We start from the raw sequence: 25,882 nt of genomic DNA on the forward strand, positions 1-25,882 counted from the left end.
AATGTTAAATCAAACAGTTTTTGATGACGATAAAAGTAATTAACCTAGAAAACATAGGAGTAAATCTTGAAATGATCTTTACATGTGATGGGGATTTGCCTTTTGAAAGCCTGAGTGTCTTATAATATCTTTATAAGGTTTCAATATATCCGCTGATTTTTATTATAAAATGGTAAGATGGCTGATCTTCTCTACTTGCATTATAGACATGATAACATCATAGTTATGTTGAAAATGTTGAAAATGTTGCTGTTTTTCTCTGGAGATTATAAAAAAATAGTGACATCAGCCATAGGAAAACGTTATTTGTCATCTGAATCTGAGAATATTAAAAGTCACTCAGCTTAATAATATTGAATATATTTATTATACATTTATCATGCAGGAAACAGAAAATCATTGAACCCCTTAAAACAGTAACAGTAAGTAATCAAAACATCTTATCAATAGTGATTATAAATCAATTAATAATTTGGGCAGCAGTAGCTCAAAGTGGGGTCGGAAGAAACTCAGCCTTGGGAACCGGAGGGTCGCCGGTTCAAGTCCCGGTGTGGAACAAGTCTGTAAATTGGTCTGGTCCCCCATCAGAAGTGACTCCTGGGCAGCCCTCTCACTCTGACATCTCTCCATTGGTGCATCCTGTTTGTGCATGTGTGATGTGTGTGTGTATTTCAGCCCATGTGTGTGTGGCATGTCTCAATAACAGAGTGTAAAATTGAATTTCCCCTCGCAGGATTAATAAAGTTTATCTTCTTCTTCTTCTAATATTCATCCAGTTTATAGTGCAGGTCAGTATACAGTGCAGTTAGCAGAGGAGCGCTGGGTACACAGGAAGTCACTGGTGACCTCTTTATAACCTCTGGCTTCAGTCAGACCACTTCCTGTTGAACAAGAGACAAGAGAAACATGTTTGAGGATCACCTGTCCACAGACCAGAAACACAGATACAGTACATGGGTAGAAATGTGCAAGAAGGAGCCATTTAGTTAAAGTACGAACGGTGGTGAAGACTGTGAAAGACGTTTTAAAGTCAATATCAAGGTAGCTGCTCTGTCTTCAAGCCACTCAAATAATGACTTTTCTTCATTCTTTATGTGATCTATTTTGTATAGATTTTTTATGTTTAGGCACTTTTTATAGATCCCATGCTTTCAATTGACATCATTAGTAAACAGATCCATTTTTGTCATCAATAATCATGTGAGTGTACTTGTGTATAGCGGCTCATTATCATAATCCCTCACTGCTCCCTCATTCCCTGATCTGAAGTCAGTGCCTAGTCCTCTTTCTGCTCCACTTAGCTCCCCATACAGACTTTGACACCAGCCGTGTGATGACTGGATACGCAGCCTTTTTTTTTGTACTTCGAATCTTTGATGCTTTGAATTTTTTACTCTGACATTTAAAGATATAAGTAGTCAGTGTTTTTCTTTTACAGAATGTCATTTGAAGAACTTCCTAGTTGTCAGATTTGTATTGGACTTGTGTGGACAGCGCCATCCCCCTTCCATTAGGGAAACTCAAAACTGTAGAAGAGTGTCATTGTTTTCATCTCAACACTTTTTTATACCTACCTTCCATCAGGTTGTAGAGGTTGCAGTAGTTTGTGCCATGGTCTTTGATTGCATACCAGGATTCAGAGATGGACATGGCCTATGGATAAACAATTATATGTGTGAATAAAAAATAATCTGTACAGAATGAGACATAAAAAGAGACAGCAACATGAATAAAGACGGATGCCCCTTTAAGCATAAATTTACAGTGAGGGACTGGATGGTTACAGAAATAAAGACATAGAGTACAGAAAGCAAATTAGGTCGGAGAAAAGTCAAAGAAGTGGTTCAGAGACAAGAGAGAGTCACTATCTATGTCTAGTACAGTTTTTCAGCATCTGTGAGATAATAAATTAGAGGAATGTGAAACCTACTGAAACGTGACAGCAAGTGAAGAAGTGATAGGAGACCAGCCGGAAATTGATGTCGTCCACAAATCTCTTAAAGGGAGTGGTGTGTTTGGCTGCTATAAAGTGGACAGAGGCAGACTGCAGCTGCGGAGAGATCAACATGTTTTAACACAATTAATGGTGAAAAAAAGTTAATTTCCAGTTTGTAATTGAATGTAATAAACTCTAAATTAGGACCACAGGGGTCATTTTAATTTTTGGTTTGTTTTTTGTTGAACCCCAACAGTAAGCAGGCCACTTGATCTCATTACCTCAAGCCCTTCTTTCTGCCATCAGATACGAGACTCAAATTATGACAATTAATCAATTTCAACATGTAAAAATATAGTTTTAAGACAAAAGGGAAACAGCAGACAGTGGAAAGAAAAAAAACAGCAAATATGTTTAAGTAGACAACCTGCTTGACCTCCTGAGCCAACGAGGATATTCATGGCTAAATAAATGACGTATGGTCTACAGCTGTAAGTTAGCCTATTATGCATAAAACAGACTCCAGTAAGCTACATAATGACCTCAGCCAGATCATTCCTGGACCCTCTCAACCTTTGAACTGCAGCCTTCTCTCGAGATCATAAACTTTGCAAAATTCACTTGGACTACTTTCCAGCAAGGGGTCAACATGACCTTTAGCATTCATAGCCAAAAACCAAAAGACTGAAACTTCATGTTGCACACACCTCAGGCTTTACTCAAGGTAATCTCATGGTTTGCCAACAATCAATCACATCAGGACTGCAACATTTTAAACAGAACTTCACAATTCTGCTTTTTTTCCTCTCTAGTTTTGTTTGTGTCCGATCTATTTCATTGTATCTGGGAAGGTATGATCACAATCCGGTGGTCTGTTTTTTTTCCTATTTTGATTTTTTTGGGTATCTGAACTGCTCTCTGCTACAATACCCCCTGAAAATATATATGAAGACTTCATGACTGTGTCTAGTCGCCAGACTTTACACATTTCTGGACCAAGACGTTGGGCCAACTGATAAAACATTATTACACCTGATAGAACTAAGCTGATTACAGGACTGGAAGTCGATTTCTGCTGATTTTATTTTTGGTCTGCAGTTACAAAGTCAACTGTATTAAAGTATTTTTTTCAAAAGAAAGTTTATATGAAAGTTACACAGACACCTTATACAGACACCTCTCTCCTCCCATATTGCAGCCAGTCATGGTTCTCCACTTATTGATCTGGGAAACAAGGGATTCATAAACCATTTGGCATGGTATCCCAAAGTACCTAAAAGAGATGAGGAAAAAAAACAAAAACAAGCAAAGTCACTGAATCTGATTTAGGGTTCGAGTACTTCGGTTGTTTCTAAAAACTTAAGTGGATATTGTACATGAAAGGGTGCCATCTAGTGGACATCTTATATAGCTTTGTATTCTTTTGACTTTGAAATAAAGTGTTTTCAAGACTGGCCATATAATAATAATAGTAATAATACATTCTATTTATAAGCACTTTTAAAAAACTCAAAGACACTTTACAATAGTTTAAAACAGAAAGAACAGCACAGTTATCCCAGATAATACAACAGCATTATTTAAGTGGGAGCGTTCCTTAGCTATAGCTATATAGCTATAACATCTTAATAATGCAAATAATGGAATCAAATCAAATAGATTTACAGCAATATAATGTTTAAGTAGAGTTGTATTATTTCATATTTTTCTAAGCCAACCAATCCAAAATGATTGTGCCAAGATAAAGACTTTGAATAAGTGAGGACTATATGCTATCAATTACAGGACTTAGTTTCTCCATGTTCAGACTCTGATGTTGCTTAGCTGATGGACAGAAATGATGTAACAGGGCATGCTAGGTGACTAGACTGGCCAGTTCATTCATAACAGGTTCAGTTGGAATCAAATAACTAATTATCGATGAGAAAATGAAATACAGACGATTTCAGTTCAGAAACTTTCAGGCAAACATATTTTAGTATCGCTGTCACTCTTGCAAGGCCCAAGGTTTTCTGGGACAGTATTAATTATGTAAACCATGAGATAGCACATCTTTTATCACAGTAATAACAAAAGAATGAAAGCATACCATTCAACTTTGCACTGGGCATGGAGAGGTCCTGCGCGACAAAGCTCAAAGGTGCCAAATGCCAGGATTACTGCAAAGAAACAACTGGCTGGATTCATCCTGTTCAACAGAAGACCAACCCTGAAATAGCTTCAGTGACTGAGAGACATAAAACAAGTAATCAGACAAAAAGAAAAAATCACAGGACGATCATGTGCTTTTCTGAGAAGGAAACAGTCTAAATTCAATTAAGTTGAAAGGAGGAGAGAATAAAGAGAAGCTACACAGACATCTGGTTTACAGAGACACCTAGAGGCCGTCTGTGGTAGAGCAGAAGAGAATCACACCAATCCCTGCCACTGGCTGTTCTGTTACAGTTTCTGCAACTTACATTTAAATGGGCCACTACTGTCAAGCATGTTCAGTTCTAGTTCAAGAGAGCTCAGACTTTTGAGGTATTTCTGTGAATCTGGATTTTTTTTCTCTAGATTGAATGAAAAAACAGAGTTCTCAATCAATGAACGCAAGCCCAATGAATACAGAAAAATAACTCCATTAGTCCAGTAACCAGTTCCTGCCGCTATGCTACCACACAGCTTCATTTCAGCTTGGTTGCTCAACACTCTTGACAGTCATGTCTTGACAAAAGATGATATTTCACACCTTGTCTCACATTTATATTCTGGTAATTAGAAGAAGAAAACAACAATACTAAGGCACAGGGATCACACAGTTAACCTATTCCACTCTGTCACAACATACACAATATATTACAATGGCCAAAACTACCCAATCATGCTGTTATTCTAAAAAGTAGAAGGTACTTAAAGATCTCCTTAAGGTTGAATATGTTAAATCATTTGTTAAAGGAAGAATGTGCAGCATTTTACACTATAGTAGAAAATCCAGTGTATCCTCTGTAAATGTCTCTCTGAGTCATGACTGTCTACAATGATCGAGCAGCGTGAGTCTCACCAGCTGTTTGTCGAGCTTTGTTTACATCATGTTTACACTAATGGGACGGCCTTGCCTACTAAATTGTTTCAATCAAGGACTAGATAAAAGAAGAATAACATAGCCTACTTACTGCTTATTTGGATGTCTTTAGATCACGGTCATTCTTTTCAATTTATGTGCAATATAACGCTACAAGTTTACTAAAGCGTGCTAACATTAGCATGCTAACACAACAATGCAGGCCTCAGGCAATTGCAGCTCGAGCAAAGGACAATTTTCTAATTGATAACTCCGTCGTGAGAATAGGAGTGCAGAGGGGGTTGGAGGTGTGCCGCTGGAGGAGAGCGGAGGCTTCAGAAAAGCCAGGGTATCGCCAAACAGCAGTTTGTTTTGGTTTAGTGCTGGTGCTCTAGGGTGACATCTACTGCATCAAAAAGGCAGACATTCTTCCTTTAAGAATCAACAGATTGCTGCGGTTTTTTAACAAATGTAGGTTTGCGGTGGGAAGAACACTCTGTGAACACACTCACACTGACCTGCCCTCTTACTGAGGAGTCCACTCCTAATGAGAAATGTGACTTACTTACTATAAAGCAAAATGTATGTCATTTATCCAACCAGAGGTCGACACATAGGCCATAATATACTTTCACTTAATGGTCTGCGTGAACCTTTGTTATCTGCCCATGTCTCTGTGGACCTGTGTAATGTTTCTGTTTTCTGTCTCTTTATTGGAGGATCTCTACTTGCTCTCATTGCCTCCAGTTAACTTTCTGCAGCCTTACAGAACTTAATGAGCGCTACGCTCATCTTCCATCGCTGGGCTTCTCAGGCATCTCATTAGTTTTTTCCATCCTATCAGATATCCCTACACTAATTTAACCTTGTGGTCTTCCATAATTTGACCCTGCTGAAGGGAATAATGCCTGTGAGTCATCCGTTGTGAATCAATCAGGCATACAGTGTGTTTCCTTAAATCATTCATCCCTGATAACAGTGTCCATCATCACTTTTAATCATCCCTGTCAAAGGTCTCTTTCATTTCAACATGCTTTCATATGTAAATATGGCCATTCTACTCCACTCTGCATTGGGTTAAGTTGTACAGAACCCATGTGTTGCGAAATCTTCAACTTCATTTTGTTAAGTTATATGTATAACTTGTGCCCTTCATGGTTACATAGATAAGTATTATACTAAAATAACAGAACTCAAAATAATCTCAAACAGCAAGAATTACACAAAGTACTGAACAGGGTATGTCCTTTAAAAAGACTTGAGCTTGAAGACATAAAAGTAAATGTGAATGATTACAAAATACAAACAATTTAAATGTTTCAACTGTGACAGAGGAATAATAAGGAGATTCGTCCATCACTAATGAGGATCTGAATGACTCACACAAGCCATTAATGGGAAAAATGAAACATTTAGAAAAAGAAAGGGATATCATTCTGAGTTCTTGTTGTCTAGGCCTGGTGCACTCAGGGCAGAAAGTCATAGTATCACCTCATCACACACAGACATTGTCTGTTCTGTCACAAGTCCGAGTAGATTGACCTAACTATAACTAACTAACCATATACATGTATGTGAATATGTGTACATGCATGTTGTTCTCATTCAGGGAGGTATACTCTGCAAACTCTGCAAACTACTTGATCTGAAAGAGTTTTAAAAAATGTGTGTTTGTATGTAGAAAAAAATCTAATCTTAAAATAATAATATCCACAGTAACTCCTTTTTTCCATCTAGAAGTCATATTTAGGGGCGCAGGTGACCTAGTGGTTAGTTTTCACACAACAGAGGATTTAGTCCTTGATGCTTCTCCTTTTCGAATGTCATCCCCCACTCTCTCTCTCTCTCTCTCTCTCTCTCTCTCTCTCTCTCTCTCTCTCTCTCCTTGTCTCATAATAAAAACATAGAATTTAATGGAATGATGCATTAGTTTTCCTACAGTCAAGTATTGTTATAAACTGTACCGTGTTGTAAGATATCTGGGGCAGTTACTGTTGTCACTGTTTGAAGATAATGATAAACACCATCTAATACACTGTCTTTAAAAAGGAAACCTATGCAATCTGCACTTGTCAAATTTGTGATTTTTTTTTTTTTAACCATGTGGGCACTTCGTGTCAATGTAAAATGAGGTAAATGTTTCAGTTGAGCCACAAGGGATTGAGATTGTGATGTACACAGATTGATAACCATCTGTTGATCACCAGACAATGTTTACATAGTCATGCAGAATTCCATACAAAGAAATTGATTTTCAAATTCAGAGAAGCAAAATGGAAGGGGATGTATGGATGGATGGACATTGTGTTCATTTGAGAGTCAAAAGAAGGCAGAAAGGTCGAGAGGGGAGGTGAACAAGGTGGTAATTAAGGAGGAGAATAATGAACAGGCTTTTGCACAGAAGAGAGGATGGTCATATAGCAGACAACAGGGGATAAAATACATCTGCTTCTGACTAGCTGTAAACGATAAGAGAGAAGCAGAGAGACTATTACTATTGTGAGTCCTCCTGCAGGATCACTGTGGCCTTGAGTGATGAAAAGCACGGAGGAGGAAGCCAGCTTTTTCCCTGAACACGACTGCCAGAGCTCCACTGCACCACCAGCCTCAAGCGAGACTAAAAGCACTGCCAGGGTAACAGCCACTCTGGGGGGAACAGCCTCTGGGTTCACTACTCTCCTGGGAAACAGTGTTGTGCTCTCCACACTCATCCACAGACAGACAGAAAGCCGAGGAGCAAGTATCAAGAGCCACAATGACGGAACCGAAGTCTAAAAAACAAGGATTTAAAAAGTGTCGGAGTGCCACTTTCAGCATTGATGGCTTCAGCTTCACCATTGGTAAGAGACTCTTTGTTACATTGTGGTTTATATCTGTGTGTGTGTGTGTGTGTGTGTGTGTGTGTGTGTGTGTGTGTGTGTGTGTGTGTGTGTGTGTGTGTGTGTGTGTGTGTGTGAGTCTGAATGTTTGCCTGCACATTTGTGTTGGAGTTAGAGGGATATTGCTTCTTCATATTGTGTGGCTGAACAGATGGTTCTCTTTACTTAAGATTTATTGTGTTTGAATTGTAGGTGTTTACTCTAGTAGTACATCTTCCTCCATGTGTGACATGTATTCCTTCTTTAATTTAAAATTTAAAAAAACCCTGACTGAAAAGACTTTTTTAAATATGCTGAGTTCTGTATGGACAACTTTAACACAATAACAGTTTTTTTTCTACATGACAATATTTTCAGACTTAAGTATTTAATTCTACTTCATCTTATGCTACCACACTCATTACTTCTCTTCTGATTCAGATTTCATTTAGTTTTCTCTTTCAGGTTTAGTGACATCAAAGTTAGCTAGCTATTGACTACATTCAGCAGCAACACTGTGGCAATTGTATGGTGTAAAAGTAAAACGGTCAGTAGAGACTGTGAGGAAAACATGACCGACTGGCAGCCTTTTAGTTTTCCATCAACAAAGTGAAAAATCACCAACATATTGGTGGAATAGTCACGCTTTTTTAGGTTTACTTTTTGGGCTTTTAATGTCTACACTTAGAGAAAGGAAAGTGGATAGAGTCAGAAATCAGGGTGAGCGAGAGAGAGAGAGGAGAGAGAGAGAGAGAGAGAGAGAGAGAGAGGGCAATGACATGCAGGAAAGGATTAAAACCTGGGCCGCCTGCTTGGAGTACTCCCTCCGGTAATGGGATGCGCACACTAACCACTACGCTACAGGCGCCTTCTCAAGGAACGTTCAAGTTGAATGTATTTAAGCATAGTGTCCATGGTGATGGATGCAAAATGTGTTAGCACAACAGCATTATCAGTATGTCAGAGGATCATTTTTAAAATCTCTCCTGAATAAAAAACTCACCACTTCCACCGGTGTTTGGAGGCTATAGTCTTCCAAGTGGGCGGCCCAGGTTCGAATCCAGCCTGCGTCTCCTTTCCAGTATGTCATGCCACTCTGTCTCTCTCTCTCTCCCTGATTTCCGTCTCTATCCACTGTTCTATATCTCCATTAAAGTCATAAAAAGCCCAAAAATAAATCTTACATTTTTAAAAAAAAAAATTTAAACGCAAGTAACATTAAAAAGGATGAAACACAAAAGTGCCATAGTTCAGACAAAGAATAAAGTTAATGACATGACCTCTTAAAAGCACCATTACATATGTCTGCTTGGCATCCCATACAGTGTCAGAGCGCATTTTCGATCTAGCAAGTCTTTTTTTTACTCTTATCTTTGAGGTCTGCGCTTTAGTAATATCTGTTTGTTTGGTTACTCAGTCAAATTATTCATCTCCCCATGTTTCCTTTAGTTCATTGCCTGCTCTGTTTACTTGCCTCTCTGTAACATCTGCTTCCCACAATGTCATAGGTTCAGTAGGAAATGCAACTTTGATAACCCACTCCTTCTGTATTTGTCCTGCAGCAGCTGGATGCTGCAGTCAGAAAGGGGCCACAGTGGTTAATAATCTCTCATAATGATCTTTCACTCTTGGATAAAAACTCAATTAATTTTGAAAAGTATATCTGCAAAAACAACTTCATACTCTCATCATAAATATTTGTAACTCATACTTCTAAGAGACGATCTGTTACATCTCCTGTCTGTATTTGGTAACAGGGCTGTGATCTCCAGTTGGCAACTAGTTTTACACCCACCTCTGCTTTTGAGGGTCAGGTTAGTAGGAATATAGGGTGCAGGTTCTGAGCTCTTGAATGACTCTACGGTCAAAATGGCCAAAAGGTCCCCAGGCTGTGTGTAGGCGTCCTTGATGTTACCTAACCACTTGAGAACAATGTTTTATTTTCTCTGTGCTGGATCTTAACCTTTGCTGAAACTGCCAGGGATTTATTTAATAAATATCAAAATACATATTTGATTCATGTAAACAAAATAATGTTTATAAATCCGTTACATTCTGGCAAAGAGTTGTATATATCAGGCTAATGCCTTCTGCTGCTTTCAGAGTCAGAATGGTTTTATTCTCATTGCACAGCTGTAAGTGTGGTGCTTCTCCTAGGAGGAACTCACATACTATATTAAGGCAGCATTAGTCAACACGTAAATAAAAAATCATAAAAATGTGATCCAGAGAATATAAATGAAGGAGAGCAAAGCTACTGTGAACGTGCACTGCCACAAAAAGAGATGTGGGAGTACCAAGTATTTTGTTTATTGGAATAGAACCTTGTAAAAACCATGTTGCACAGTAACAGAAAGCAGTAGTAGTTTGTTGGCTCTGCTGGAATATTTACTGACACCACCCTGCAACTCTTCTTCCTAGCACCAATTCATTACCAATGATATCTCAAGACACAAACAAACAACAAAACAAACAAAAGGAGCAGGTCTATAACATACTTTTTATCCTACTATTATTATATTACTGTATGAGATGCAAAAATATATGTCATATATAATAAAAACCATAGGCCTAGGAAGAACTATGTTTAGTGTGATTAAACTATACTGAAGTGTAAATTTTTTTCTTTTTTTTATGTACAAATGTGAATCAGGTAGGTCTGTATCTGTGGAAAAGAAGGCCATGTACTTTTTGTGTGTATGTTTCTAAGTGTTTACAGACTGCTGTCTCTATGGAAACCAGAAGAGAAGGGAAATGACTGTGACATCATTTTGACTGGTGCAAATAAGTGTGTGTGTGTGTGTGTGTGTGTGTGTGTGCGTGTGCGTGTGCGTGTGCGTGTGCGTGTGCGTGTGCGTGTGTGTGTGTGTTGTCAGTTGTTAGGGAGCTTAGCTCAGGGAGTCATTATCACTAATGAAGTGGCCTCTGTCACAGAGCGTAATCTGGCTGCACTTCATCTTGTCCTACTCTGTCTGATTCGAGTCATATAGCGTCTCCAATCACAGATTCCTCTCTCTCTCTCATTCTCTTTCCCTCTGTTGCTGTCTCTCGAACACTCACACCATGGATTCTTTCTTTCTGGTTACTTTCCAATCAAAGTTGGAATTGTAAGCTGTCGTCAGATACTCCAGCTTTGAGCCTCTTTATTGGTGCAGTGATGGAGCTATAATAACCTTTATAAAGCTTTACAGATCAACCAAAGATACTTTATTAACCATGAAGCCTCATAGGATTTCTGGTAAATTCTTGGGATTGCCATCAAGTAACGCCACAGAGTGCATCTTAAATTTACATAAGGTGTAAAACCCAGGTGTTTTGGGCAGTCTGCTGGTTTTACCTCTGCACAGGGTCAAGTTGGGAAGAGGTTTTATTTAACAGGTCACCAAATCGAGTACTAAGATTATTAGATAAGCATGTAAGTAATATTACACACAGATGGGAAGAGGGAAGAGAATGGAAGTTTTGCGTCCAACACAATCATTTGAAGAGGTCCAATCAGGCAAAATTAGAACACCCTAGGCCCTAAAAATAGCCGACTTACATGTGAAGCAAAAAAATATTCTAATCCTTTTCTTCACAGTTGCCAATGAGGCTGGAGACAGCAAGCGTCGTCCACTCGCCCGCTTTACACGTGAGTTCACCAGATTTCAGCATTTCAAGTTTAATTCTCTAATTTCAGCAATATTTTATAAGGCACTAGACAAGGCTGCCCACTATCACCCTCATTGTTAGCTCTGGCAATCAAACCTTTAGTTTACAAGATGAGACACAAGAAATTAGAGGTAGAGAGAAAGAGAAAGAGAGACAGAGACAGAGAGACTTTGTGTTTTGTGTCTTGGGATAAAAACTGCATAAATGTCTCATGTGATCCTGATTTCTCTCTTGAAAAGTGTAAATTATGTTTTGTTATGTAATATTTTGGTTGGTAAAAGATTGTAAGACCCTGTGATGGAAAGCATGACATTAATATAGATAATTATATTCAAAGATGTGGTGATGTGAAAAAAGATAAAAGCAGATCAAAAGATGTTTTTTTTTCCTTGTGAACATTCTCCAGGCTCTCGCTCCCAAAATGCCTTATGCACTCCTGTCACGGCCCATGCCGGCATCAGTGAACACAAAGGAATTCCGTTGGATCCACGCAGCTCTGAAGAGATCCTGGCTGATGAGATGCCAATCCCTGATGCCCCCGACGCCATGGAGAAGACTGCTATCAGGTCATACATGCGCTCATGCACATAGACTGTATACTCTCTGAATACTATTAGCACATTGAACACTGGGTTCAATTCCATTCAAACAACTTGATTCACCTTTTGGAAATGAGTTTGCAGCAGCTTGTACATAAGACATACAATAAAAGGGACGTGAGGACAATGATAAAATAATCATAGAAAAGATCGAATATGACTTAGGATAAGTTCTTTAAAAAATATTCTAGTATTGAGCCGGCTGATGAATAAAAAACAGAATATAGTAATAACAGGATCAGTCTTAGAAAATTATTCAGGATTCAGTCTACAGTAAAACAACACAAAGAGTCCTTTAAGAAATAGGAAACCCCCTCCTATTTTTCCTTCTCTCTTTCTCTTCACTCTGATTGCATTACTTAACTTGTCTTTTATGCATTCTGCTGCACAGTGACATACAGAAGTACTCCATCTACTAAGTGTGTGGGATACGTATGCCATTGCAACATATGCTCAACAAAGCTCTTCTATCACTTTTATTTGTTTCTTTATTTATCGCTTCTGCTGTTTTTTCTTTCATTTTTCCTTTTTTGTTATTATTATGTGTGTGACTGAGATTTTCTCTTTGCTTGTTGAAAACTTAATAAAATATTCTTGAAAAAAAAGAAAAAAAGAAATACGAAACCTAAAGAGGATTGCTAAAGGGTACGTAGGGAACAACAACTAATTTCCTAAAAAAGGAAACACTTAGCGATCAGTGATTGCAACAAAATGCCGCGGCATATTCAAAAACGTTGAGCATAACTTTACCTTGCCGCCAACACTTTTCATGGCACCTAACATTGTGAATCTGGAAACATGGAAAACATTAAATCACAGCTCGTTGGTGATTTGCAAGCACTGGGCAGAGGACTGGTATAAAACCAGTAAACCCTGTGGCACAGCTTTAACATCCTCTAATGTTCCCCTGTTTGCATGAGCATGTTACCTTTGGCAGTGAAAATAAAATAAAAACATAACATCTCGCTCATTTTTTTGTACTGGAATGAACTTCATGAGACTTTTTAAAGGCTCCTTCTTCTTCAAAGTCAACAAAGATGACTCCTCAATTTAAAGGCGAATACTTCCGTCAAACTCATGCTACTTCTTTGCGACATGATGTCCATGTTGCAAAGAAATGAGATATAAAAAAAGATTAGTTTCATCCTCACACTTATTTCACATCAGTTAGGATTCAAAGTGATTGTGACAAGTATGCCTTTTTGTAACGGTATAACAAGACCCAAAATGTCATTTTTATGTTTAAAATCATTTTTTCTTTTTCCAGATTAAGATGAGACGGTGTTATTTTAAGATCTCCTGCTTTCTTTCTCTTCCCAAGGCTGAAGTCTGAATCAACTCCCACAATCAAGCATGTCTCATAGTCAACATGAAGTTGTGATGCTGATGTTGGTTTGGTGGCTTTGTGTTGTAGGTTGCGATGTCTTGTTAAGCAGCTGGAGAGAGGAGAAGCCTCTGTGGGGGAGCTTAAGAAGAACCTGGAGTATGCTGCCTCAGTCCTTGAAACTCTATATATTGAGGAAACAAGGTAAGGAGCTTCAACCTAATTCTACTTCAAACCCTGTATTAAATATTTCCTATGTGATAGCAAAAGTTCCAAATTAAGGGATTGTGGATAGACCCAGGAAGTGAAAACATTTCAAGAGAGTCCTACTGTTCGGCTTGTCCAACTTCACTGCTCCTGTTTTAAGTCATGAAGTGTTTATGGCAGCAGCAAAACATTGTTTGAGTTGGTTTCTAGGCACTGACAGCATCACTCCTCACAGATTGTTTTAGATGAGGGATTCTCAGGAGAGGATGAGATTATTCCTCAAACCCAGAGTCAAAGCCTGCTGGTGGATGCTCCAGTGGTGTTGGGGTTGAAAGTAAAAGCGCAGTACTGGTGTTGGGCAGCGCTGGTAATGACAGAAGAGAGGGGAGAACAGAAATCTTGCAGCTTACCCAGACTGCTAAAGTGAGATGACGCGTTCATCAGGTGCGAGTGGAGAATGATTCATGTCAAGTGTGAAACCGGGGCAGCTCGGTGCCTGTCTGGACTAGCTCATAGGTGTCACTGGGTGTTTGTGGCTGAGTGGGCCATCTTCTTATCTGCTGTTTGCTGTTTCAATCTCTGACTTCTGCAGTTTACATATCAGCCTTTGTAAGCAGCCTTAAAAAGCAGCAGAAAAAGGTTAGAACCGAGCTATAAGTTCAGTCATTAACCATTTACCAAATCAGTGAGGATTCCCCACTTAACTCTCCTTGACTACATTTTGATTAATCTGCATCAATGAGGCTGTGAGGCCGAAAGTGTGACTAGCAGCTCAGCTGATCATTTGTTTGTTTGTACAGTAACTGTACATATTGCATTTTTTTAAGTGTCATTTTTTTTTTTTTGCCTGCAGACGGCTGGTGGAGCCAGAGGATGAGCTGAGTGATATCCAGTCAGACTCGGTGCCATCGGAGGTCCGTGACTGGCTGGCGTCCACTTTCACCCGGCAGAGAGGTCTGATGCACCGTAATGAAGACAAGCCGCGCTTCCGCAGCATCGTCCATGCAGTGCAGGCTGGCATCTTTGTGGAAAGGTTGGGTTATTTATGTTGACATCAATCAGTGATAAAATCATAATTATTTGCATTCATCACACACCCCCGCTACAGCCAGAGGCCGCCTTCCACACACTTCCATCCGCTCTAGGAGCTCTCGAAGGCGGACAAACTCATCACACACTCCCGCTCTCAGCCAGTGCCTGCAGAGACTGTCGTTTGTAGGATGGAGAATGAATACAGACACACAGACTCCTTCACAGACTTTCACATGTGTATGAACACTTACCTCCTCTGTAAACATTATGCCAATAATATCCAGTGTTTCACGGCCGATGATGACGCTCGTTTGTGTACGTACGAGCACGTATGAGGAGCACACACGACCATGCGGTGTCGCTACAAACGCAGTATTTTTGAAAGTTTCATATAGCCCCTTTAAGAAACAGAACACTTTTTTTCCTGTGCTAGACATTTTACCACACTGCATATGAAGGAATGATTTGACATGTCTGTGTGTTTGTATGTATTGCATCTCTGTTACAGGATGTACAGAAGAACTTCAAACATGGCCGGTCTCAGTTATCCCCCAAATGTCATCACTGTACTCAAGGTATGAATGTGTGTTGTCCGTTTATGAGTCACACCTTCATCATAATTATTTTAATTGAATGGCCTGACTGAGGGTCTAGAATACAGAATGAGGAGGTTGACGTTGAGAGATGTTATGATATGACTGTATGATAAGTGAAAGAGCCAAAGGTAGGTGTTATGAGACTGAACCCTGGGAAACTAAATCACAAAATATTTACAAACTTAACCCGTATTTAATAAACCATGAACCAAGAATAGCCTTGGCTGACTGTAAGGAGAGAACAAGCTTCAGTATATGACTTTACAAGTGGATGTTATACATTTTGCTGCAGACATACAGCCGTGCATTGCATCACTTTTTGTTGTTACCTAACAGGGGAAGTAGTGCTGACTGCGAACTACTGTAGTTTATAAAACTGACTGTTGATAAGTACCTTATAGAACCTACTCAGAAATTCAAAGTCCCTATCCATTTAAGAGTCGTTGAATCGATGCAAGAGGCAATCCAATCAGATTCTGACCCTTGTGGTTGCAGGGTAACGATGCTTTGAGGAGAAAATTGTTGACACACCATTTAATCGCAATTTTTCAAATTTTACATCATGTCAACCATGATGTCACGGGTATTATATTGACTAATCTTTAATGTCCTAAATGTTTGCTGTGCGTCTTTCAAGTGACCCAAAAAAATGCTTTGTTAAGACACTCCCTTCACCCCTCTGCTCCCTCCTGCCTCCACATCTCCCTCACGTTCTGTTTCACGAGCAAATTTCTGTGAGGTGGCGGGAGCAGCAGACGAGTGTTGAGTCAATTTGACGTAATAACATGCATCTCAAAGTTGATTCGGTTGTTTGTCTTTTTGGCCAGAAAGTCTTATCTAGGGTTTGGAGAGTCTGTTGGTTCTCCTTCAGTTATACTCCATTTTTAGGACCCTATGAACAGCATCCCTGAGTGAGAGGGGGGGGTCCCTCTTCCCCCACGTGATGTCACGGCTAACAGCTGGTGAGGGAGGGGTTCACAAGAAAACAATCATATCTAACATGTTTGAGCCTCTGAGCCAAACATAAACAAATGAAAGGAAGTGCTGTCCATGTGAACGCAGAGCTGAGAACAACAAATTCAGAGGGAGTTTGACTTCACTCTCTTTTTAGGAGGACCACAATATATTTACTGAGGGTTTATTTGATTTAATATATATGTATATATAATGTATGTTTACAGAGTGCTGTGTATTTGTCTACCTTTAAATGTTCCTATGAATGAACAAATGCAGGGGTTTGTAAAAAGTTACATGTTTACTAAACTTGTATGTATCTGTTTTAGGATGTGGACATGTGGTCCTTTGACGTGTTTGCACTGAATGACGTGAGTGGAGACCATGCTCTGAAATTCGTCTTCTATGAACTCCTCACAAGATACGACTTAATCAATCGGTTCAAGGTATGAAAAAAACACCCATTATCTTTATCAGGCAGTAAAGAAATTGGATTTGTCCTTGTCATGTAACTTCTGAACTTCATTAGTAAGTACAAACATACTCTCTGTTAGGGATGTAATGATACCCTGAACTCTCAACACGATAGGTATCGCTTGGTTCACAATAAGGTTGCATCACAATATTGTATAATTTTCTAATTTGAAATGACATTGAAGTCAATATATTAATAAAAAATCATTCATTTTTCGTATTTTCTTCATTTATGCAAGGGAGGTTTCAATCGTACGTTATGTATATATATTTTTTGGTGTCTTGAGCGTCTCATTGTATCATAGTTTTAAATGCAGCATCGTGTTAGTTGTGTTATTTGTGTCTTTCACCATTCCCTTACAATACTTGCACAATGTTTTTATCTTGTCTGTTCATCCTGCTTTGAAACAAGATGCATTCTCTGCCCAAAAATGTTCACTCACTTATGAATGCCTCTCTTCTTCAGCTACTGCCAAAAGCAGATAGTGCCCTCTGCTGGTTAAAAATAAGTATCACAATATTATATTCTGCCTCTTGGATTCAAATTGCTCGTATTTGTAGTGACTTTTAAGTATCATGCGGTATCATTGCATTCCAAGTCTCTGTCCAAACTTTCTTTGTTTAAAGCAAACACAATCGTTTAAAAAAAGTCTCCACTGCGTCAGTTTTGATTAAGTAAAATTCATAACCTGTTGGTGTATATCACCTATAAGAAACAAACAAAGGTATTAAATTATCCAAAGTCATCCTATCAGGTTATGTGACCATTAACCTACACAGGCTTTGTCTTTGTTTTGTAACTGCTATTCCAGGTCCCTATTTCTGCTCTCATATCTTTTGCGGACTCCTTGGAGGTGGGTTACAGCAAACACAAGAACCCCTACCACAACCTGATGCATGCTGCTGATGTCACACAGACCATCCATTACCTGCTTCTCAAGACTGGTATGGTGGTAAGTTAAGGGTTGTAAAATGGGGCAGAACAGGGCTATACCATGTTTTTGGTTTGCTGAGCTTCTCATTCTTGCATAATTTGACATGCAGCGTCACGTTAGTTGTGCTATTTGTGTCACTCACCAGTCACTTGCATCATTTGCATATTTGGGTTTATTGTTGGGCAACATCAAGGTGTCTTGATATTAGAGCAACAGACTGAAAGCCAAAAGGTTTCATGTTTAAATCCATAGCCAAATGGGAAAAAAATATTGCAGATTAACAGGAATCGAGTTCATTAACTTAACCTTTGGGTTAGTGAAGCAACTTTTTTCACTTTGCCGCTACACTATGACTATGAACTGCCTGAGTTAAAAAAAATTGTAAACAATAATTTCTTGTAGACTGATTTCACATAAATGGAGCTGTTTTACTCTGCACAGTAGCTGATTCTGCTTCAGGCATCAGAACTGTTTGTGTTCGTGTCAACACAAGACAAGAAGAAGGGTCAGCAGTGGGTTGTAAGTTACCCAACCAATCGTTACAAACAGTCAGAACATTTTGGTCTTTTTAAAGAACGGCAAAAGCCACCACTGGCAAACACATTTAAAATCCCACTGGAAATGTTTGTTGAATAATGCAGATATACTTAAAGTTGGTTAAAATTTTAAAAAAAACTTTTAACAGGCCTAAGAATATCAAAATTTCTTTAAGTCAAATATACACACACCACACACACACACGCGCACACACACACACACACGCGCACACACACACACACACACACACACACACACACACACACACACACACAAGCAAGTGTTTTGCCACTGTTCCCCATACAGTGATGGTCTGCCTGTTGTTATGAGTTCTAATTTACTATAAATAGCATTTTTATTTTTTTCTCTCCTGCAGTTCCCTTTTCACAACATCAGGTGAACCTTGCTTGGAAGACTTTTGCTCTTAATAATGTAGTAAATCCAAACAACATTGCACTAACATGGTGCAGAAAGAGATTAGAAATATTTGTACGTTTTTAAAACAACAGTTCAGACACACAGGCGTTTCACTTTCACATTCATTCAGTCGGGATGCATCAGCAACAAGAACAGAGAAAGTTCAGTTAACCATAATTTAAAAGCATGGATCAAAATTGTTGACGTGGTCTTTCTGGACTCCATGTTTTGTTTTGTTTTTTTAAGTCTTACGATTTGATTTTTTTCCCTGCAAAAAACTCAAGCCAGTCTCATTCTGTCTTTTCACAGCACTGGCTCACTGAGCTGGAGATCTTTGCGATCATTTTTGCAGCTGCCATCCATGACTTTGATCATACGGGGACCACCAATAACTTTCACATTCAGACCAGGTAATTTAAATGATGTGTTTCATTGAAATCACTGCAGCTGAAAGATGGTTCAGTTTTAGATTCCATGATTCGAAAATTTGTAAATTATTCTGCATATCTAACCTGTTGAAACAATTACAAAGAGTGTGACCCTGGAAGTTGTCAAAGACTAAAGTGTTACTTTCTTACTGCAATGTAGTATTCTTCTTATTCTTCTCCTGCCTCTTATTATTACTATTAGTAGTAGTAGTGTTATTATACTTTTTTTTAGTAGATAAGCTGCGTAATCATTGTAGCTGTGTGGCATTTGCAGGTCCAACACAGCCATGTTGTACAATGACCGAGCTGTTCTAGAGAACCACCATGTGAGCGCGGCCTATCGTCTCCTTCAAGACGATGAAGAAATGAACATCTTCTCTAATCTTTCTAAAGATGACTGGAGGTGAGGAGGATGAGCTCCATGGCCTGGTTGATAAAAATGAATCTAAGAGGGTTAAAGGTTAAATCGGGTCGTTCTCCAGGAAAAAAAGATAATGTGACCAGAAAAATCCATTTGGAAAAAAAAACAGGATAAAAGTGCCAGACAATGGCATCATCCGTAGAAGAATTGTGGATTATAATATAATTGTTATCTGGATGAAATCTTTTAACAAACCAGGCCCAGATTTTCAGTTTCACACCATGCTATGCTGGGTGTAATGTCAGACGTTATGTCTCTCTGTTTCAACATAAATAATCTTGTAGTATTAGTCTAAATCTTTGGCCTAACGCTTCACAATAAGGATGATAAATTGTTGATCTATGTTGCCAACCTGGTCCCCCACAGATAGTGGACAACATGAGCACCTGGACCTCGTGCAGTATTACTGAATATAAACATCAAAACACCATGCATCACTTTAACAACTCAAGGACACCAAATAACAAGTTAAGCAGAGGCCTCGGTGTCTTAGCTTGGTCTGGCTAACCGTAATAGAACTTTAGAAAAATCTCCCCTTCCATGAGACTCATGCACATAAAAGTGTTAATTCTGAATTTAGATATACTCATCATTTCCTGCTACTTTGTGGTTCTTGACTTCATGTAGTTACATTAATAAAAAAGATTACACAGTGACAGTGAGTGTTAAGGTTGCTGTCTCAAGTCTAATACAACATAACTGGATTGATTAAAGGAACAACTAAATCTCTGTGATAAAAGTTTACAATTTAGGGCATATTGTTCTTTTAACTCATTGAAACCTCTGAGGTGTAAAGCAAAGTAAAGTATAACTTTGACATTTTGTCTTGATGATTTATCTAGATGAGAAAGATTAGGAATGACCAAGTTGATTTTATCGTTCAGAAAAATCTTCACGAGAATCCATGAAATAGTAGGTAAGATATCCCTGTCATTTCACTCTCTTTTAGAGAACTGCGGGCTCTGGTGGTGGAGATGGTTTTGGCCACTGACATGTCTTGTCACTTCCAGCAGATCAAAGCCATGAAAAGCCTCCTGCAGCAGCCTGAAGCGTGAGTGGTGCATCGCAATTCTGACTCAGTTAAAGCTATTTTATTTTATTTTTTAAAGCAATTTTCATTTTTCTTTTATGTCTAAAAATTTAAGAATAACAAATGGAAATCTTTTTTAACTAACATTTAATATATTTTCAGACTACATCATTACAAAATGACTCCACTAAAACATACTTTATTTAAACACGTCATTGACAGCTGACTGGAATGTGTTTGCAGGATTGACAAACCAAAGGCCTTATCTCTTCTGCTGCACACTGCTGATATCAGCCACCCGGCCAAACGCTGGGCGCTTCATCACTCCTGGACCTCATCCCTGCTGGAGGAGTTCTTCAGACAGGTAGTCACCAAAATATTTCCTCACCCACTTCCTTCTTTACTGTCGTGGAGGCTGTTAAAATAATGTGGGGTAGCCAGCTAACTCTCTAAATAATCCTGCGCCACACACGATTAGTCCTCAAAAACATCTTCGTCCACACATGAAATGGTTACATCTAACATTGCACTAAACTCAAGTCGACAAATGTAGTTGTTTTCAAGCTTCTGCTGTTAGGGTTATTGTTTTGTGCAAGTCAACCTGCCCATGAGAACCTGATTTGACACTAACCTCTGACATTGAATGTGTTCTCAGGGCGACAAAGAAGCAGAGCTGGGTCTACCTTTCTCCCCTCTCTGTGACCGCAACTCCACCATGGTTGCCCAGTCCCAGATCGGTAAGGTCAAAATGCTGCTCAGCATGGAATCGACCAGTATATTACATTTTCATAGTTCTAAGGCGGCTGTGGCTCAGTTGGTAGAGTCTACATTTATCATCAAGGAAGGTCAAGGGTTCGATCCCCAGCTCCTGCAGCAACATATCCGCTGTTCTTGCGCAAGACACTTAACCCTGAATTGCTCCCGCTGGCACATCTGGATGTATAACACATTTGTAATTTAAACAGTGCATGCTGGTTAACTCACACTGCGTTGGATGATTTCACCCTCATCTTATATGGCTGATTCAGCCTGAAAACATCTTCCAGAACAATCAGAATCCAAAAGGTGAATTCTAATTTATCATGCTAAATGTGGTGTCTTGCAGGGTTCATTGACTTCATTGTGGAGCCAACTTTTACAGTGTTGACAGAAATGACTGAGAAGATTGTGACACCGCTCATTGATGAGGCGTCTCGCTCTGGACTAGCTGGATACAGGTAACACAAACGAGAATCTCATAACCTGTATGAGACTTTAGACCTTACTATTGTCAGCAGGGGCATGGCCAGAGGGGTGGCCAGGGGTTGAATGGGCCTCCCTTTAAATCTTATTGGCCACCCCAGTTGCCACCCCGAAATACCCTAACTATGATTGGCTATTTGCCTTGCCAGGGGTGGGACTTGTGTTAAAATCCACTATGCAGGCTGTATTGCATCAGGTAGCCTTAAGTTTTCAGTCTGCAGATGTTTGTTTGCAGTTTTAAAAATACTTTGGACATAAATATTGTTTGAATCCTTGAAGAATTAAGCTAAGAACATGTATATGTTGTCATTATCTTGTGTTACTTAAAAGTGGATGTGATTAATGCCGACCAGGGGGGAAAAATAAATGTTCTTCATTCGGCTGTGTGCACCCAGACTTCAGGCCATCCCAGCACTAGTCAGTGCCCCAGTCCAAAAAGACTGGACACACCCCTGAGTGTCAGATAATGCTGATACCATCTTGAATTTTTTTTCCCTTTGACACATTTAATATCTTGATTATATTTCTTCAATTATGTAGCCACGACATAGTTTTGCCCAGGTTGTATATGAAACTGTATTACTGAGAAAACACAACACGTGAAAAATAATACATAAAAATAAATAAATATCAAATATTAAAACTACTTCGTTTAAATTAATGTACTTCTTACATGTTTTTCACTGATTGATATTTTTCAACACGACATTCATTGTCCTTGTCTGTGTAAGAGTTAAAAATCAGAAAGGAATATGTGCTACAAAAACAAGCAGTATCTAAATAACCTGAGGACCCTGCAGCAGATGTCAGTGTTGAGTCATGAGATGAGGAGAGGAACACATGACTGGTTCTTTACAAGGAGCCAGCTGTCCTTTCACTGATAATATTTGACAACTACAAATTAAAGGCAAATAATGGCAATTAACTTTTATGATAACAGTTTTCAGTTCTTGATTTCTGAATGGGTTTTAGACTGGACAAGTAAGGAGTAACTGCAAAAACTGCTGATGGAACAATCCCTAGAAATAATCACACACAACAGCCCATATGTCAAACCAGGAAAGCCTATCCATAGTTGCGTTTTGCATACTGCCTCAAAAAAAATAATTGTATTTTTGTATGGTGTAATGATTATTAAATCACCAGCACAAACACAGATTTTAACTCAAGTACTGTATAGATTGTATGGATGTGAGCACATGTTTTTGTACTTCACACATGCTTGTCTATGCTGCCTCAGTGACATCAGTATTAATGGCAGCGATGGAAAGAACTCCAGTGTGAAGAGTGCAGGCTCAGAGGGCTGCTGCTCTTTGGCCTCAGTGGACTTCAGGAGCTTCAAGGTCACTTGGAACAAAGAGATTTGTCACAACAGGGAGACTTGGAAGGCACAGGCAGCCAAAGGTAGGCACACTGACTTCTTCAAATCTCTCAGTAAAATAAGTTTGGCTGTGGTGTGTGTGCGATTTCCGGGGCTGCTGGCCTCCAGCGAACACTCGACAAACTGCAGGATTTTGCTCTTCTGCATTGGATTCAGTTTTCAACACCAGAGGTTGCTGTTGGCAACTAGTTGTTTTTTAGTGTGCAAATTAGCTTCTTCATATGTATAGACTCCATTTGTTTGTCAATAAGCAGCAACTTACATTTGGCCCCTGTACACCTACTTCCTTTTCCTCCTGTTTTCTTATTTGGTGTGTGCTTATTAAGTCAACAGCCAAGCATATCAAAAATGTTTACTTCCATCAATGTATGTGCTTTTCTAATGTTGTTTTTTGTGTGTGCATGCTGGTAGACCTGGAGAATTCCAAGAACGAGACAGGGGAAGGTTGTAAGGAAGACAATAAGACAGAGGTGGAGAAACAGTCAGACAGACATGTTGACATGTCCAAAACAAGACAGGTCAAGATGAAAACAGAGGAGGAGGACGAAGAGGAGGGGGAGAACAAAACACCAAAGGAGGAATTACAGCCTACAGAGGAGAAAGGAGAAAATAATTCAAGAATGGCTGCAGACTCACTGTCAGGATCGGGTCAAAATAACGGAGACAAGAAAGCAGAGGACCACACAGAGAATCAACAGAATGGTAAATCCCCCAATAATGTTTTCCATTGAGTTCATTTCCTCAAGTACTGCACATTAATTAAACAGTTATATGTATTTGGATTGTACCTGTACTTCAGTTTTTTTCAATAATGTGACTTTGCTTGTCTCCAGGACATGTCAGAGACACTGTAACAAAATAAGACTTTATAAAAAAAACACAAACACTGTCTCATAGCTCAAAGCCAATCATGTGACTTCATCCTAACTCTGATTTTAACGCCTTTACAGACCTTCAGCAGGACTGCCCTCTGCTCCATTACTGCAAGAGACCCAGCTACTGTGCCAGCTCATACCGGTTGGTCAGGTCAAAGGTCAACAAAATGCGGCCCATTGATGCTAGGGGTAAAGCCAGGAGACTCCAGCGCATCTCCCTGCGGCGTCGGAAGTGACCCTAAAGTATAGACTGTCTCACATCATGAGATATCATCACATGACAGTCTGAATTTGTTTTCTTCATATTTGCATATTAAAGTCTAGTATTTCAGCCAATATTTAGTTTAGATTAAATCCTCCGTCACCGTTGCTGTCTCATTGGTAATGTCTCTCGTTAACCCCGCCAATGCATGAATTTGATCAGCTCTTTTACGTCTCCTTTTAGTCTAAGTATGAGTCTATTATATTCTGTTTTGCAGAACATGTTTTGTAACTTTTGCTGAATGTCATTTATGTTGTGATTTATTCAAGTTCCTGAGGTAATTGATACACTGATGTTCTATAGTTTGAGGGTTATACCCTATATTTAAAAGCTTCCCCTTTTCTTTCTGCCTGTTCTCCTTTACAGTCCAGCTGGTATATCGATGTATTTGATGTATTCTTACTAATGTTTTTTGCTCAGTGCTAGAGTGGGTTTTTGTCTATGTGTTAAGTTTAGAGCTGAAAATACTGAACTTTTCAAACACTCTACAACATCTGAACAAATGTTTTGTACATCAGTATGTGCAGAGTTGCCAGGTTTGTGGTTAGGCTATTTAGTTATTTTGTTATTTTCAGGAGGAGTAAAAGGCTGATATGTAGGAACCCGACCGACTGCCATAGTCTTCTAACTGCTGCATGGCATCAGTATTTAAATAATGTTGATAAATGAGCAGTGAGTAGAAGCAGTTGAATTGAAGAAGCACTTCTTCATCCATCTGTCTTTTAACCAGTAGACAAGGAGTGGAGTTATTTTCTTGAAAGCCATTATTTTATTGACATTACAGGATTTAAAAAAAACATGTCCCACTGATTAGCGTACTTTCAGAATGTCATTTATCATTTTAGGCTGCTCACTGATGTGGTGGTTAGCTGTGGCCAAGTGTCTTGGTTGGTAACTGCCGACCGGCTGGGGCTCCTCTGTGTGGAGCTTGTATTTTCTCACCGTGCCTGTCTGTCATGTCTACTCAATAAGAGCTGAGGAAAGGAGATTATGAATAAGTGAGGTTTGAGGATTGTTTAAAGCAGGAAGTCCATGCAAAGACAAAGTTAGAAGAACACTTTTGTCTGAAATGTTCAGTATGCTAGAACATTGACGTATCTCATAAGAACTCAGATGCCTTAATCAGAAGATAAAAACAGACTCAGACCAGAAATACACTAGAGTACATACAGTATAAGGGTATTTTGTATTTGTATTTGTATATTGTAGTTTTTCTCTGACATTGCTACCAGTTTTAATATGTTTTCCCATTATTCTATAATCACCACAAGAGGAAGGCATATTGCTCAGATCACAGCTTAAGATCTGACAAACCAGAATCTTGTTGAGGGTCAAAGCCATATATCTCTGAAAGAGCAGAGGTCCTTCTTTAATCCTTAGAGCCCTAGTCAATAAATTACATAATAAATATTACGGACACGATTATTTTTATATGTCTAAGACTGTTGAATGTGGTACCAAGTAAAGATAGTGACACTGAGCAGAATGGACTGCTTTTATATTCAAAACTAAGAACAGCACTTTTAAAACACTGTAAATACATTCATGCTGAAAGAAGAAGCACAATTCTACATTTCAAGGCCCAGTCACATCTACTGCAAAGTCTACGCATGAAGCATTTGTCAATTCATTGTGAGGTGTGTTTGGCCGGTGAATTAAAGTACTTATCATTTTGATCTT

At 39.0% G+C, this 25,882-nt stretch overlaps 2 protein-coding genes across 4 annotated transcripts; one reads left to right on the forward strand and one right to left on the reverse strand.

Moving 5' to 3' along the window:
• Positions 1-348: 348 nt before the first annotated feature.
• On the reverse strand, positions 349-9,466 carry LOC136177209 (uncharacterized). 2 transcript variants are annotated; one of them, XM_065948926.1, is made up of 6 exons: positions 8,841-9,466; positions 4,026-4,124; positions 3,101-3,209; positions 1,931-2,050; positions 1,575-1,653; positions 349-881 (listed from the first exon to the last, which is right to left on the reverse strand). In XM_065948926.1, exons 2-6 carry the CDS (start codon positions 4,121-4,123, stop codon positions 790-792), a joined length of 498 nt encoding a protein of 165 aa, XP_065804998.1. In that variant the 5' UTR covers position 4,124; positions 8,841-9,466; the 3' UTR covers positions 349-789. The 2 variants fall into 2 exon arrangements, with proteins under 2 accessions (XP_065804998.1, XP_065804997.1); XM_065948925.1 differs by lacking the exon at positions 8,841-9,466 and having other exon boundaries at positions 4,026-4,365.
• pde1ca (phosphodiesterase 1C, calmodulin-dependent a) lies at positions 7,278-25,878 on the forward strand. 2 transcript variants are annotated; one of them, XM_020638617.2, is made up of 17 exons: positions 7,278-7,819; positions 11,418-11,468; positions 11,895-12,054; positions 13,502-13,615; positions 14,472-14,651; positions 15,159-15,225; positions 16,530-16,646; positions 17,487-17,627; positions 18,873-18,973; positions 19,266-19,394; positions 20,362-20,463; positions 20,686-20,806; positions 21,098-21,179; positions 21,548-21,659; positions 22,925-23,088; positions 23,477-23,767; positions 24,016-25,878. In XM_020638617.2, exons 1-17 carry the CDS (start codon positions 7,735-7,737, stop codon positions 24,174-24,176), a joined length of 2,178 nt encoding a protein of 725 aa, XP_020494273.2. In that variant the 5' UTR covers positions 7,278-7,734; the 3' UTR covers positions 24,177-25,878. The 2 variants fall into 2 exon arrangements, with proteins under 2 accessions (XP_020494273.2, XP_020494274.2); XM_020638618.2 differs by lacking the exon at positions 11,418-11,468.
• The last annotated feature ends 4 nt before the right edge of the window (positions 25,879-25,882 follow it).

The sequence above is a fragment of the Labrus bergylta genome, chromosome 20 (assembly GCF_963930695.1).
Source record: "Labrus bergylta chromosome 20, fLabBer1.1, whole genome shotgun sequence".
Classification (NCBI taxonomy): domain Eukaryota; kingdom Metazoa; phylum Chordata; class Actinopteri; order Labriformes; family Labridae; genus Labrus; species Labrus bergylta.

Bases quoted from the DNA above. Each gene is read 5' to 3' on its own strand.
- LOC136177209 (XM_065948926.1), bottom strand. From the start codon at position 4,123: ATGAATCCAGCCAGTTGTTTCTTTGCAGTAATCCTGGCATTTGGCACC. The intron at 3,210-4,025 runs GTATGCTTTCAT...CATCTCTTTTAG, and splicing joins GCCCAGTGCAAAGTTGAATG to GTACTTTGGGATACCATGCC. The intron at 1,654-1,930 runs GTAGGTTTCACA...GTTTATCCATAG, and splicing joins TCACTTGCTGTCACGTTTCA to GCCATGTCCATCTCTGAATC.
- pde1ca (XM_020638617.2), top strand. From the start codon at position 7,735: ATGACGGAACCGAAGTCTAAAAAACAAGGATTTAAAAAGTGTCGGAGT. The intron at 12,055-13,501 runs GTCATACATGCG...TTTGTGTTGTAG, and splicing joins ATGGAGAAGACTGCTATCAG to GTTGCGATGTCTTGTTAAGC. The intron at 18,974-19,265 runs GTAATTTAAATG...TGGCATTTGCAG, and splicing joins AACTTTCACATTCAGACCAG to GTCCAACACAGCCATGTTGT.